The 15752-nt window shown below is 33.4% G+C and overlaps 1 protein-coding gene and 1 pseudogene across 1 annotated transcript; both read left to right on the top strand.

Annotated features, from left to right (window-relative positions):
- Positions 1-268: 268 nt before the first annotated feature.
- Positions 269-2551, top strand: LOC119370731 (cytochrome P450 71B36-like). The gene is made up of 2 exons (XM_089720967.1): positions 269-1196; positions 1805-2551. The coding sequence occupies exons 1-2, from the start codon at positions 276-278 to the stop codon at positions 2423-2425; spliced, it is 1542 nt and encodes a 513-aa protein (XP_089577093.1). The 5' UTR covers positions 269-275; the 3' UTR covers positions 2426-2551.
- Positions 2552-9046: 6495 nt separating this feature from the next.
- LOC149496039 (cytochrome P450 71B34-like) lies at positions 9047-10727 on the top strand (annotated as a pseudogene).
- Positions 10728-15752: the final 5025 nt, after the last annotated feature.

A 15752-nucleotide genomic window follows, 5' to 3' on the forward strand; every position in this document is an offset into this window, starting at 1 on the left:
CTGCGTGTGTGTTGTGCGTTCTGCCTCTGCCTCTATTTATAGGCAGGTTAACGCGTAGGAATGCCGTGTACAACTCTTTCAAGTTGCACCGCCCATGTGCAGCAATTCAAAACCATCACTGTTGAACTAGCGGCGCCTATTTTTTTTCTTACTTTCACACATGTGGGTCCCATTTAAGTGGTCACTCGACAACACAAAAAGAATAAAAAATAGTATTGGGGTTTGGTGTGACAGTTTTTTCTCCTATATATAGTAGTCTCCTCTGCTTCGAATATATGCTCTTCCAACACAGACAAAAAATGGCTTCTTTTCATCTACATATGTGGTTATCTCTTCTTCTTCTTCTCTTACCCTTCATTTTTCTTTTGAGAAAGAAACTAAATAGCAAGCACCTTCCACCAGGTCCTCCTAGACTTCCTATAATAGGAAATTTACACCAACTTGGGACCTTACCTCATTACTCTTTATGGCAACTGTCCAAGAAATATGGTCCTGTCATGCTTCTCCAGTTTGGTCAAGTTCCTACACTTATTATCTCCTCTGCAGAAGCAGCAAAAGAGCTTATCAAAATAAATGACCTCAGTAGTTGTAGTAGACCTCGCTTGGCTGGTACTGGAAGACTATCTTACAACTATCTTGATATAGCTTTTACACCTTATGGAGATTACTGGAGAGAAATAAAAAAGATTTGTGTTCTTGAACTTTTTAGTGCTAAAAGAGTTCAATCGTTTCAATCCGTTAGAGAAGAAGAAGTGGGTCTTTTCATAGATTCGATTTTAAAATCTTCTTCTTCTTCTTCTCCTGTGGATCTTAGTGAAAAAATTATGTCTCTTACTGCAAATGTTACTTGTAGAGTAGCTTTTGGGAATAGTTTTGCAGCAAGAGGATTTACCCAGGAAAGGTTTCAAGAAGTGATTCATGAAGCTTTTGCCAAGTTAGGGGGTTTTTCTGCATCTGACTTTTTTCCTTATGTGGGTTGGATTGTTGATAGGGTTACAGGTCTCCATTCAAAACTGGAAAGAAGCTTTCAAGAACTTGATGAATTCTACCAGAAGATTATTGAGGATCATATCCAAAAGGGAAAAGAGAAGCATGGACATCAAGATATTGTCGATGTTTTGTTGGATTTGGAGAGATATCAAACTGAATCTGAAGGAATTCAATTCTCTAAAAGTCACATCAAAGCAATTATCATGGTAATATTCCTATTGATTCTTAAAAACTTTGTTTGGTTAGTGAATTAAATTAAAAAGAAATAGAATAGTTAGTCAATATTGTTTTTTCATCAAATATTGTTTTTTATAAATTTGAAAAATATCTATTACATATAATGAATTATTTTATGATTAAACATTCAACTAAAATTTAACATTATAAATTTGCTATTGGTTAAAATAGTTATTCCAAGTTTAAATTTGAATCAAAATGATGAATAGCTATTCTCTGTGATAACAATAATGCTCTCTTCAAATTCCACAATATTGTATGGTTCAAACAAGACGTTAATCTCTTCGTTCTTTAATTCTTTTTCTTCTTTTGTTTGCTAGTTATGAAATAATTGAATTGATTTGTCTAGACTAAGTCCATGGGTTTACTCATAGCCCAAGCCAATGAAAAAAGAGTAAAACTATATTTCATTGTTGAATCAAAGCATTTACAATCTAACAAATCAATTAATTTACAATTAACTCTCACTGATAATTTCTGATAAAAAAATTTTAGAATTCATGAGCAATCCTTAGTTCCGACTTCAATTTTTGACACTGTTAAATATTTCAATGAAATATGTACACATGTATATCAGAATATATTCCTAGGTGGAGTGGACACTGGAGCAATAGTATTAGTCTGGGCTATGGCAGAACTTGTCAGAAATCCTCGAGTTATGAGAAAAGCACAAGAAGAAATCAGACGATTAATTGGAGACAAAACAAAAGTATCTGAAAGAGATATTAACAAGCTTGAATACCTAAAGATGGTGGTGAAGGAAACACTGAGATTGCACCCACCAGGAACACTACTAATTACAAGAGAAACCATGTCACAATTTAGCATCAATGGCTATGAAATTTATCCCAAAACTCGAGTCCATGTCAATGCATGGGCAATTGGAAGAGATCCAAAAACTTGGAAAAATCCTGAAGAATTCTTTCCAGAGAGATTTATTGATAACTCCATTGATTTTAAAGGGCAACATTATGAATTTTTACCATTTGGTGGCGGCAGGAGAGGCTGTCCTGGTATGACTATGGCATTGTCTTTGGTGGAGATTGCGCTTGCAAACCTTTTGTTTTGCTTTGATTGGAAGTTACCTGGCAATATGAAGGAGGCAGACATTAATATGGAAGAGGCATCTGGTTCTGGCCTTACTACTCATAAGAAAGAAGCTTTATTGCTTGTACTAATTAAATATGAACTTGCATGAAAAAGAATAAATGTCTCAAATAGCCTGCTATGTTTAATATAATGTTAGTACGCATGTGCTTAGTAGTCTTCTTATTGGTTTATTTCACTGTTTAAATCATGACGTAAGGGAGTATCCTATCCTAAACTTAGCTTTTAATTTCTTAGAGCTTGGCTCTCCTCTTGTATAATAAAATAAATTTTATGGATGGAACTAATAAATAGTTTGTTTGATTTGTGAATTTAATGGCAGCATATTTTTATATTCAAAATATTGTAAGGAAAATTTTACCTAAACCGAGTCCATGACCTCACTCATGGACTAAACCAACGAGAATAAGATTTCTGATTGAAACAATAATATTTTTGACTATACACTAGGAAAGAAAAGGATAAAGTCGGAATACTTTTTAAAGAATTCTTACTATTATTGGTTTGATCCATAAGCGTAGCTATAGACCCGGTCTAGGCAAGTAATTTCCTATTTATTAAACATAAATTTAATTGAAAGTTGAATAGTATGTTTATTAGGATAAATAAATCTAGTTAAAGGGATCAGTAATAGATTTTTTTTTTTCAGGTAAAGAACTATGAAAGTTTGTTATTTTAATGTTTATTAGGATTGAACCGATGGTCCCGATGTCCAGCAGGCTGATCCGCAAAGGCCTGATTGGCCAGGACCAGTTTTTTTTTTTTTTTTTTTTTTTTATATTATAATTATTTTAAATTATAATTATTTAATTGTTATATATTATTAATATTTTTATGACTCACTAATTAAACCATGACCTACCGCTTAAACCAATGATCCCTTTGTATTTTGCATCCATACTTGAGAAAAATCATACGCAAGGAGCCTCATTTCTGCAGGTGTGGACGGGAAAGTTGGATTCACAATTCATGGATGGATAGTAATATGGCTAGGAGATTTGGTACTTGAGAGAACTAGGGATGGAGAGAAGGGGGACATGGCCTTCCGGCTTCAGAAATTTTTTTTTAATTGCTTTATAAGTGTTAATTTGACTACAATTTAGGAATCTCGGAGTTTGTTAAACATAAAGGATAATTGTAATTGCTTATTTCAATTATAAAGTGTAAACTAGCAAACAAAAGCTTATATTCGTACGGATATAAGAAATTAGTCTTTTATCTTAACCTTTGAAATTGTGATTTTGTATTCTTTCTTTTAATTCTAGCAAGCAGTTTTCGTGCTCCTAGAGATTTGTGGTATGTATTGGTTAGGTGGCTTGCAAATCCCACATCGAAAGAAAGGGAAGGGAATAGGGAGTTGTTTGGCTATAAAAGGAGCTTAGCTCCTTAAGTTTTATTCATTCCAAAACTTGTCTTCCAATTCTTAAGTGGGTTAGACAAGTTTCTCTCCTCTCTCAATTTGTATATTTCTTTAGTGAAATATAAATTTAGTAGTGTCCGAGGACGTAGGCAAAATTGGCCGAACCTCGTTAAATTTTGGTATTCTCTTTTATTTATTGCTTTTGTCTTTATTTATTTAATAGCTATTGTTGGGTAAAAATATTTTTGGTGGTTATTGTCTAATTAATTACTTCTAGGTAAATTCTGTCTAGGCAAGTGGGTTTTAAGTGAGACCATTTGTGACTCCTCCACTTACCTGGGAATTTACTTAGTGTAGTTAGTAAGTACAGTAATTCACAAATTGCTTTTGGTGGAAAAAGCCCAATTTCCACAACAATTGGTATCAGAGCCAAGGTTACTAAGTATTCACTGTGGTTGCAGCATAGTCTGATCTGCCACATAAAAAAGGTTTCCTTGGTTGTGTTCTGCATTTTGAAAATTGTTTTTATAGCTATTAAATATTTAAAGCAGAAATGACAGACGGAAAGAAAAATACCACACCTGCTACAGCATCAACCTTCGTAAGAAATGCTGTATCAAATGCAAGATTTTCAGTGGAGATTTTCGATGGGACCGGTCATTTCGGCATGTGGCAAAGTGAAGTTCTAGACGCTCTCTTTCAGCAAGGTCTAGATGTTGCTATTGAAAAAGAGAAACCAAACGAGATGGAGGAAAGTGAATGGAAGACCATCAATCGTCTGGCATGTGGTACAATTCGGTCATGTCTTTCTAGAGAGCAAAAATATGCTTTCTCGAAAGAAACTTCTGCGAACAAATTGTGGAAGGCATTGGAGGAGAAATTTTTGAAGAAAAACAATCAGAATAAACTCTTCATGAAGAAGAAATTGTATCGCTTCGATTATGTTCCTGGTACCACTATGAATGAACACATCACAAAATTTAATCAGTTGGTGGGTGATTTGTTCAATTAGGATGTGATATTTGGAGACGAAGATTTGGCAATGTTGTTGCTAGCATCTCTTCCTGATGAATTCGAGCATCTTACAACGACTCTAATTTATGGGAATAAAGATGTGACTTTCAGTGAAGTTTGTGCTGATCTTTACAGCCATGAACTGAGAAAGATAGAAAAGAAGGAAAAGGCAACTGAAGTAGAAGCTCTGGTAGTTGGAGGCCGTTCACGAAGCCAAAAGAAAGGGGGAAAGAAAAGTAGATCCCGTTCAAAAACCAGAGTTGAAAAAGATGAGTGTGCCTTTTGCCGTGAGAAAGGTCATTGGAAGAAAGATTGTCCAAAGCTAAAAGCCAAATGCAAAGCTGTTATTAATTCAAACATAGCTGAGTGTGATGATGAAGACTCAGACTTCTCATTAGTTATCATGGCATCTATAGACAATTCATCAGCAAATTTGACAAGTTCTGGTGAGGTATGGCTGCTAGACTCTGCATGCAGTCATCATATGAGTCCCCACCGGGACTGGTTTTTTGACTTTAAAGAACTTGAAAATGAAGTTGTCTATACTGCAAATAATGTTCCTTGCTTCACAGAAGGGATTGGTTCAATCCATTTGAAGAATCATGATGGGTCAATCAGGATCCTGACTGATGTTCGATATGTACCGAGTTTGACAAAGAATCTCATTTCAGTGGGAGCCCTAGAATCAAAAGGACTCACTGTAATTGCGAAAGATGGAGTGATGAAAGTCATCTCTGGTGCACTTGTGGTGATGAAAGGAGTTCGGAGAAGGAATAATTTGTATTACTATCAGGGTAATACAATTATTGGATCGACAGTAACAGTTGTTTCTAGTGATGACAAAGAGTTGGAAACAACTAGATTGTGGCATAGGTGTTTGGGACATGCAGGTGAAAAATCCTTGAAAAGATTGTCAGATCAGGGATTATTGAAAAATGTCAAAACCTGCAAGTTGGACTTCTGTGAGCATTGCACCAAAGGAAAGCAGACAAGTGTGAAATTTGGCACCGGAATCCATAATACCAAGGGTATTTTGGACTATGTTCACTCTGATGTATGGGGACCCTCTACAACAGCTTCTTTGAGTGGTAAACACTATTATGTGACCTTTGTTGATGATTTCTCTCGAAGGGTTTGGGTGTATACCTTGAAGTCAAAAGATGAAGTGCTTAAAGTTTTCCTTAAATGGAAAAAATTAGTGGAAACTCAGACTGGCAGACGCATCAAATGTCTCCGAACAGACAATGGAGGAGAATACAAAAATGATGCTTTTGATAAAATCTGTGCAGATGAAGGCATTGTTCGACACTTCACAGTTAGAAATACACCGCAGCAGAATGGGGTGGCAGAACGTATGAACCGAACGTTGCTGGAGAAAGTTCGGTGTATGTTGTCTAATGCTGGGTTAGACAAGAAATTTTGGGCTGAGGCTTTGTCATATGCGTGCCATCTCATTAATCGATTATCATCAACTGCTATTGGTGGCAAAACACCTATAGAGGTATGGTGTGGAGAACCTGCTAATGATTATGATTCCTTACGTGTATTTGGTTCCACTGCATATTATCATGTTAAGGAATCGAAGCTGGATCCAAGAGCTAAGAAAGCCATTTTCATGGGGATAAGCACCGGTGTTAAAGGCTATCGACTATGGTGTACAGAATCAAAGAAAATAATCTTTAGCAGAGATGTCACTTTTGATGAATCTACCATGTTAAAAAAGGTGACAGTAGAGAAGCCAGATGGTACTCCACAACAGGTGGAGGATACTCCCAAACAGGTGGAGTTTGATAGAAAAATCCCAGTGGCAAGTACTGAACCTGCAGAAACTCCTGAGGTAGAAGGAGGTTCAGATGAAGAAGAGGTTCAACTCCAAGAACCTCCACAGCAACTTGAGTCAATTGCACTTGATAGGCCAAGGAGAGTTATAAGAAAGCCTGCTCGTTTTGATGATATGGTGGCCTATGCATCTCCAATTGCAGATGATAGCATTCCATCCACTTTCAATGAAGCTGTCAAAAGTTCAGAAGAAGTAAAGTGGAGAAAAGCTATGGAAGATGAAATGAAGTCCCTTTATAAGAATCAGACGTGGAACTTAGTTGATCCACCAAAGGGAAAGAAGGCAATTGGATGCAAATGGGTATATGCAAAGAAAGATGGATTTCCTGACAGAGACAGTGTTCACTATAAGGCAAGGTTGGTAGCTAAAGGCTACGCTCAGACGGAGGGAATTGATTATAATGAAGTATTTTCTCCAGTTGTAAAACATTCCTCCATTCGGATTTTGTTAGCCTTGGTAGCACAGTTTGATTTGGAACTAGTTCAATTGGATGTAAAAACTGCATTTTTACATGGAGATCTGGAAGAGGAAATCTATATGACTCAGCCAGAAGGATTCAAGGTTGTTGGAAAGGAAAATATGGTATGCAAACTTGAAAAATCGCTTTACGGATTGAAGCAATCTCCGAGGCAGTGGTACAAGCGATTTGATAAGTTTATGCAAAGGCAGAAGTACACAAGAAGCAAATACGATCATTGTGTGTATTTGAGCAAGCTACAAGATGGCTCTTTCATTTATCTACTTTTGTATGTTGATGATATGCTAATAGCTTCAAAGAATAAACAAGAAATTGAGAATTTGAAGAATCAGTTGAATCAAGAATTTGAAATGAAAGATCTAGGCGAAGCAAAAAGGATTCTCGGCATGGAGATAACCAGAGATAGGAAATTGGGGAGACTTTGTCTGAATCAGAAGCAATATCTGAGAAAAATACTAAAGCGTTTTGGTATGGATGACAAAACCAAACCTGTTAGTACACCTCTTGCTCCTCATTTCAAACTCAGTGCAGCTCAGTCGCCAAAAAATGATGCAGAACGGGAATACATGTCAAAAGTTCCCTATGCAAATGCTGTAGGTAGCTTGATGTATGCTATGGTGTGTACAAGACCTGACATTTCACAGGCAGTTGGAGTTGTGAGCAGATACATGCATGATCCTGGCAAGGAGCATTGGCAAGCTGTGAAATGGATTCTGCGGTACCTTCAGAACACCGTGGATGTTGGATTGATTTTTGAGCAGGATAAGAATAGTGGTCAACGCGTAGTCGGATACTGTGATTCTGATTATGCCGGTGATTTGGATAAACGTCGATCAACTACTGGTTATGTGTTTACTCTTGCAAAAGCACCAGTTAATTGGAAGTCTACTTTACAGTCAACAGTGGCTTTGTCTACAACAGAGGCAGAGTACATGGCAGTTACAGAGGCTGTTAAGGAGGCAATTTGGCTTCAAGGATTGCTTGATGAATTGGGAATTAGGCAAAACAACATTGTTGTACATTGCGATAGTCAAAGTGCTATTCACTTGGCAAAGAACCAAGTTTATCATGCAAGGACGAAGCATATCGATGTTCGATTTCATTTTGTCAGAGAAATTCTGGAGGAAAGACAAGTTCAACTCCAGAAGATTCATACTGCTGAAAATCCTGCTGATATGTTGACAAAAGTGGTGACAGCTGTCAAGTTCAAACACTGTTTGGACTTGATCAATATTGTTAAAAATTGAAGCTTGGCATTGCCAAGCACATTTGAAGACATTACAACTTTGTGAGAGAAAGAGCAGAAGCTTGCATTGGTGGGATTTTCGCCAAGGTGGAGATTATTGGTTAGGTGGCTTGCAAATCCCACATCGAAAGAAAGGGAAGGGAATAGGGAGTTGTTTGGCTATAAAAGGAGCTTAGCTCCTTAAGTTTTATTCATTCCAAAACTTGTCTTCCAATTCTTAAGTGGGTTAGACAAGTTTCTCTCCTCTCTCAATTTTTATATTTCTTTAGTGAAATATAAATTTAGTAGTGTCCGAGGACGTAGGCAAAATTGGCCGAACCTCGTTAAATTTTGGTATTCTCTTTTATTTATTGCTTTTGTCTTTATTTATTTAATAGCTATTGTTGGGTAAAAATATTTTTGGTGGTTATTGTCTAATTAATTACTTCTAGGTAAATTCTGTCTAGGCAAGTGGGTTTTAAGTGAGACCATTTGTGACTCCTCCACTTACCTGGGAATTTACTTAGTGTAGTTAGCAAGTACAGTAATTCACAAATTGCTTTTGGTGGAAAAAGCCCAATTTCCACAACAGTATGTACTTAGAAATTTGCAGAGTTGAAGGTGGAACTGAGAAGAACATAAAGCCACATATTGAAAGAGATGGGTTTCGTTTGTCATGTTGAACATAAAGGCACATATTGAATAAAAAATAGTATTGGGGTTTGGAGTGACAGTTTTTTGTCCTATATATAGTTGTCTCCTCTGCTTCTAATATATGCTCTTCTAACACAGACAAAAAATGGCTTCTCTTCATCTACATATGTGGTTATCTCTTCTTCTTCTTCTCTTCCACTTCATTTTTCTTTTGAAAAAGAAACTAAATAGCAAGCACCTCCCACCTAGTCCTCCTAGACTTCCAATAATAGGCAATTTACACCAACTTGGGGCCTTACCTCATTATTCTTTATGGCAACTATCCAAGAAATATGGTCCTGTGATGCTTCTGCAATTTGGTCGAGTTCCTACAGTTATTATCTCCTCTGCAGAAGCTGCAAAAGAGCTCTTTAAAGCAAATGACCTCAATAGTTGCAGCAGACCTCGCTTGGCTGGCACTGGAAGGCTATCTTACAGCTATCTTGATATAGCTTTGATACCATATGGAGATTACTGGAGAGAAATGAGAAACATTTGTGTTCTTCAACTTTTTAGCGCTAAAAGAGTTCAATCATTCCAATCCATTAGAGAAGAAGAAGTGCGTTTTTTAATCGATTCGATTTTAAAATCTTCTTCAGCCTCTTCTTCTCCTGTTCATCTAAGTGAAAAGACTTTGTCTCTTACTGCAAATGTTACCTGCAGAGTAGCTTTTGGGGAAAGTTTTCAAGAAAGAGGACTTGCCCATGAAAGATTTCAAGAAGTGATTCATGAAGGGTTGGCTATGTTGGGGAGTTTTTCTGCAGCTGATTTTTTTCCTTATGTGGGTTGGATTGTTGATAGGCTTACAGGTCTCCATGAAAGACTAGAAAGAAACTTTCAAGAATTTGATGAGTTCTACCAAAAGATTATTGATGATCATATCCAAAAGGGAAAAGCAGATCCTGGACATGAAGATATCATTGATGTTTCGTTGGAAATGGAGAAAGATCAAACTGAATCTGGTGGAATTCAATTCTCTCAATATCATATCAAAGCAATTCTCATGGTAATATTCTTACTGATCCTTAAAATTTGACACTATTATTATAGTTCAATAAGTTAGAAATTTGAATCTTGATAATTTCTCACTTTGAATTTACAATTCTAGTTCTTAATTTTGGCTTCAATTTGGCACTCTTGGAATAATTCAATTTAACATTATATATCAGAATATATTTATCGCTGGAGTGGACACTGGAGCAATAGTCTTAGTCTGGGCCATGGCAGAACTTGTTAGAAATCCTAGAGCAATGAGAAAAGCACAAGAAGAAATCAGAACTCTTCTTGGAAACAAAACAAAAGTATCTGAAACTGACATTGACAAGCTTGAATACCTAAAGATGGTATTGAAGGAAACAATGAGATTGCACCCACCAGGAACACTATTAATACCAAGAGAAACCATTGTCACAATTCAGCATCAATGGCTATGAAATTCATCCCAAAACTCGAATCCAGGTCAATGTGTGGGCGATAGGAAGAGACCCTAAAACTTGGAAAAATCCTGAAGAATTCTTTCCAGAAAGATTGATAGATAATTCGATTGATTTTAGAGGGCAGAATTATGAATTGTTACCATTTGGGGGTGGCAGGAGAGGCTGTCCTGGTATCACAATGGGGTTGGCTTTGGTGGAGCTTGCACTTGCAAACCTTTTGTTTTGTTTTGATTGGAAGTTGCCTAACAATATGGAGGCAGAGATTAATATGGAAGAGATTTTCTGGTCTTACTACTCATAAGAAAGAAGCTTTAATGCTTGTACCAATTAAATATCAACTCATTTAGAATAACGAATAGATGTCTCAACTGCATCAACTTGAGAAATTATAGCTTTGTCTACCACGTCAGCTATAGACCCATAAAATGAAATAAAGTCACATCAACAATTTATTTTTTTAGCTTATTTTCTGTTAATTTTTTCACGTTTCCAGTTTAGTTAGAGATAGAAAACGTAGTTGTGTTGCTTTTTACTGATGTGATACTAGAAAAATGCAAATTATTGATGTTGTTTTATTTCATTGGATGGATTTATAGCTGATGTAGTAGATGAGTCTATGTAAGAATTTCTCCTAGCGTATTGCTTTTAGTCCAATATTATTGTCTAGTCTTTCTCTTTGAGGGTTTGCTCTCCATGTATACCAAAGGTAAAAAAAAAAAAAAAAAGAAATAAAAGGCTCAAAGAGCTTTGAAGTGCTCATTTTCTTTTTTTCTTTTTGCATTTTTAATTCATTGTTTTATTATATAACTATTAATTATTCTCATTTATTGATATAAAGTGGGAAATTTATATCTATAACTGCCTTTGTTTTGTATTCTTGGCAACCAATCATTCGCCTTAAATGTGAATGAATATTTCATGAATACAGCATGCAAAAATAGTGTAAATAATTCCTTTTCTCAAAATAAATAAATAAATCATTCTTCCATTTTCTCTCTCTCTTTCCCCTTCTGAGAGAGGAAGCTACCGAAAACCAATAACAACACGATAGAGGAAAATAATAGAAGCTTCCATCACAATTTGTGATCGAAGTTTTCTAACACGTCACACTATTTATATTTTCATGAAATTTGATGAACTTATTGGTTTACAAATCCTACCAAAGTAATACTTTTCTTTTAAGGGCAAATTATTATTTAGTCCCTTAGGTTTTACATAATGAACCAACTAATCTCAAGTTTTGAGCAAATATCTAGCTAGTCCCTCAGGTTTAACTCCGTCTAATTAAAAGGTCCTTCCGTCCGAAAAGTTGATTTTTTTCCGTTAATTGAAGACTAAAAGACTAAAATACCCCTCCCTAGATGACGTGGACCATAAGGGAAAATTATTATCTAGTCCCTCAGGTTTTACATAATTATCTAACTAATCCCAAGTTTTGCACAAATATCTAACTAGTCCCTCAGGTTTAACTCCGTCTAATTGAAAGGTCCTTCCGTCTGAAAAGTTAGTTTTTTTCCGTTAATTGAAGACTAAAAGACTAAAACACCCCTCCATAGCTGACGTGGACCAGTATGAAGCGATAATGATATATCTAGTTTGTTTCCCTTTTGTTCATTCCATGCCATAATGATATGCCTAGTTTATCTTTTGCACAGATAACCTTGCATTAAATATTAATATTTATATTCAAAGTTATGAAATTATGATAATATAGGTGGCAATAATAATTACTTTTTTATCTATAAATAACTATTATTTTAGAGCCGGTGTTTTCTCTGCAATATCTTTTTTTTTAGAATATTAATGAGTAATTAATTTTTTTTTCAATTTTATCCTTATTTATATTAAATTTAATAATTATTTTTATAATTTTCCAAAATCATATAACATCTCCTCTTTTACTTAACGTTACGTAATAAAATTAATTAATATTTTGTTATAATTTATAAGAATAAATTTACTTACTTAATTACCATAAAAACATTAAAAGTATTTATGAATAGATGGAATACTTTGTTTTTTTTTTTTTAGATTTTATCAATGATAATAGTAATGTTTCTTGATAAAATTTGCATATTAAATATGAATAAAATAGAAAATTATGTTTATTACTTTTTTTCTAAAAAAGAAACTATGATGATAATTTGGGGTAAAAAGAAAAATGAGGTATTTACTTTTTTGAAGAGGTATTTACTTTCATGATTCACTTAAATTTAATAATATTTAATTAGAACATCAAATTAATTTTTTTATCCTTTTTTTAATACTGTCTTTGTTCCATAATACTTGTCAGATTTGAGAAAATAGTTTGTTCTAAAATATTTGTCTTTTTGGAAAAATTATTATTTAGTCTTTTAGTTTATACAATTCCCTCCCTTATCGCTTCATACTGGTCCACGTCAGCTAGGGAGGGATTTTTTAGTCTTTTAGTCTTCAATTAACGGAAAAAAACTAACTTTTCGGATGGAAGGACCTTTCAATTAGACGGAGTTAAACCCGAGGGACTAGTTAGATATTTGTGCAAAACTTGGGATTAGTTAGATAATTATGTAAAACCTGAGGGATTAGATAATAATTTTCCCTTATGGTCCACGTCAGCTAGAGAGGGGTGTTTTAGTCTTTTAGTCTTCAATTAACGGAAAAAAACCAACTTTTCGGAGGGAAGGACCTTTTAATTAGACGGAGTTAAACCTGAGGGACTAGCTAGATATTTGCTCAAAACTTGAGATTAGTTGGTTAATTATGTAAAACCTGAGGGACTAAATAATAATTTATCCTTCTTTTAATGAAAGAAATCAACTAATAAGATCTCTTTGCTTTTTTTTTTTTTTGTTTTATTAATTATTATAACATTTGTGAATTTGTTTTATTATTTTTTTTACAAATAATGAAAGATCTTTCAAGATTATTAGTTTGATTTATTTGATTGGTTTTTAGTTTTTATCTATTTTTTTTTACTATGTTTGTGTATGAATTGGACATTTGGCATGGTTAAATTTAGGTTGTCAACCGGTTTTTTTTTTTTCTTTTTGTTTAGTTTTCTTCTAAAATGTAGATTCTCACACGTTAGTGAAATAATGTCCTTGATATATTGATTCACATATGGTGCACTCGCATTTAGACTCAAAGAACAAATAATTAGCAAATATTCCTTTTATTTTATTATGGGAGTGCTAGATCTATATTTATAAATAAATATGAAATTTTTTTTCTAAATTCAAGACAAAAAATAATGAAATTTTGGCACTTTATTTCTCTTTTTTTATTGATTACTTAGGTGAGTATTGAAGAATGATAGGAATAATAACAAAATATTATAATCCGCACATCGCGCGAGCACGTGACTAGTAAATATATAATTTCTAAGACATAAATGCTTATGTGGCAACATATTAGAGTATAAAACTAATAAATCTTAATTAATAATTTTTTACATTTAATAAATATTAAGTTTTTTTATTAAATAGTGATAGATTTAGAAAAAATCTATCCATAATGCCCATGTAGAAATCTACAAGATATGGACAAAAATGGAAGAGAAAAGAGAGGCCTTAAGCCTGCAACCACTCCGATGCTTAAGTTAGTGAAAGAATAATAAATAGTTATAATTGAATGACATATCGTGTTATCTATTGCATAAATATTACATAGATATTCGCACCTGAGTAGCGCGTTTATCACTTTATATATGAATATGGCATCATTTTATTTAGACCAAGTTCAAATACAGAAAATGAATCCAAAAAATCAACTCCAAATAAGCAATCAATCAAACTCAATTAGTTCAACTACAACAAAACTTTAAGCAATTTCAATTTCAATTTCTTTTTAACATGAGGTATTAAGGCTAGTATCCGTTTTATCGGTCTATAAATTTGATTAATCCTTACTTGCTTTTGGAGGCAAAATGGGTAATTAGCCCGAAAAGAGTTTGTGTTGTACAGGATCAAACCCATAATTTAAGTTATAGTGATAGACCCTGCAAATGCTCAATGGTACTCTGCTATCCCATTTGGCTTAAAACCTTTAACTGTTTTTACAATGCAACTGAAAGTCATTATTATGCTTTCTTCTACTATTGCTAGTCAAAAGTGAAGAGATAATGGACCTACCTAAGGGCATTTTCTTTAATTTACAAAAATTAAATTATTTTCTAGACCTATTTAACAGAAAAGACCGGCCATCTACCACTATGAGTTAATAAATTATTCGTAAATATTATTTCTTAATTCTAATAAAGACCTTTAAATAGTTAACAAATTTGATTTTTCTCAAAAAAAAAAAAAAAAATCATTCGACATTTTTAAAATTTGAAAATTGAGGTCCTTACTAATGTAAATTTCACCAAGTTCTAAGGATAACAACACAACAATTACTTTTAGAGGCACTTTCAATCATTTAAAATCACTCAACGGGAGCCAACAGTTGAATCTTACAATATACAGACTAAATAGTATAATTTAAAAAATTGAAGTCTGTATTAGTACAATTGAGCAAAATCTAAAAACTATAAGGTGATTACTCCTTTTAAATATTAATGAAATAATATAATCTTTTATTTGATACAAAAAAAATATTTATTTAATAAATAGAAAATTGTGAGCCAAATAAAACACTGGTATTGTAAGTCAAATTATTCACATGCTGATTTTCATATTTGGTTTTAACTTCCTTCTAATATTGAAGCTCTTCTTGTTTTAGATATTACTCATTAATGAAATCTTTCTCTTCCTTCTTCAAAAGGAAAAAAGAAAAAATTAAACACCATTTTCAAAAGAAAAACTACAAACTAACCAAAAAGGCAATCACCTCCACATACTAAAAGAAAAATGAATAAAAATCAATTGAGCCCATGAATTTGTTTAGCATGATAAAAAATGTTGGATTTAACCTTTTTAATCAATTTAAACCCTAAATTTGTTTAAAATGATTAAGAAGTTTGGGTTTAAGGTTTTGGGTCAATTTATTTCCCTCTCCCTCGAAATTGTTTAAAAATAATTAAAAAGATCGAGTTTAATATTTTGGGTTAATTTAATCGCTGATTCTTCATTGTATTTATAAACATTCAAGAATATAGTTGAGATTGGGCTATATAATTTAGTAAAAAAATTAATTTAAATATGAAATAAAGGAAAACCATATATAAAGTATATTATACCCTCTTTACCTTGACTAATGATTTTGAGTTCATAAATATATATTAGTTTGAACATTTTAAAATTGATATGAAATTCATGTATTTCTCATGTTGAAAAGATTAAAGTTATAGTGCATGTTTTGCAAATTTACAAGTGTTATAAAAATGACGCTTTTATAAATAAATACATATATATTATGAAATTAGTGGATGTCTTATATAGGTTAGAAGTCTG

Source organism: Jatropha curcas, chromosome 5 (assembly GCF_041381405.1).
Source record: "Jatropha curcas cultivar XTBG-Jc1 chromosome 5, XTBG_Jcur_1.0, whole genome shotgun sequence".
In the NCBI taxonomy this organism is placed as follows: domain Eukaryota; kingdom Viridiplantae; phylum Streptophyta; class Magnoliopsida; order Malpighiales; family Euphorbiaceae; genus Jatropha; species Jatropha curcas.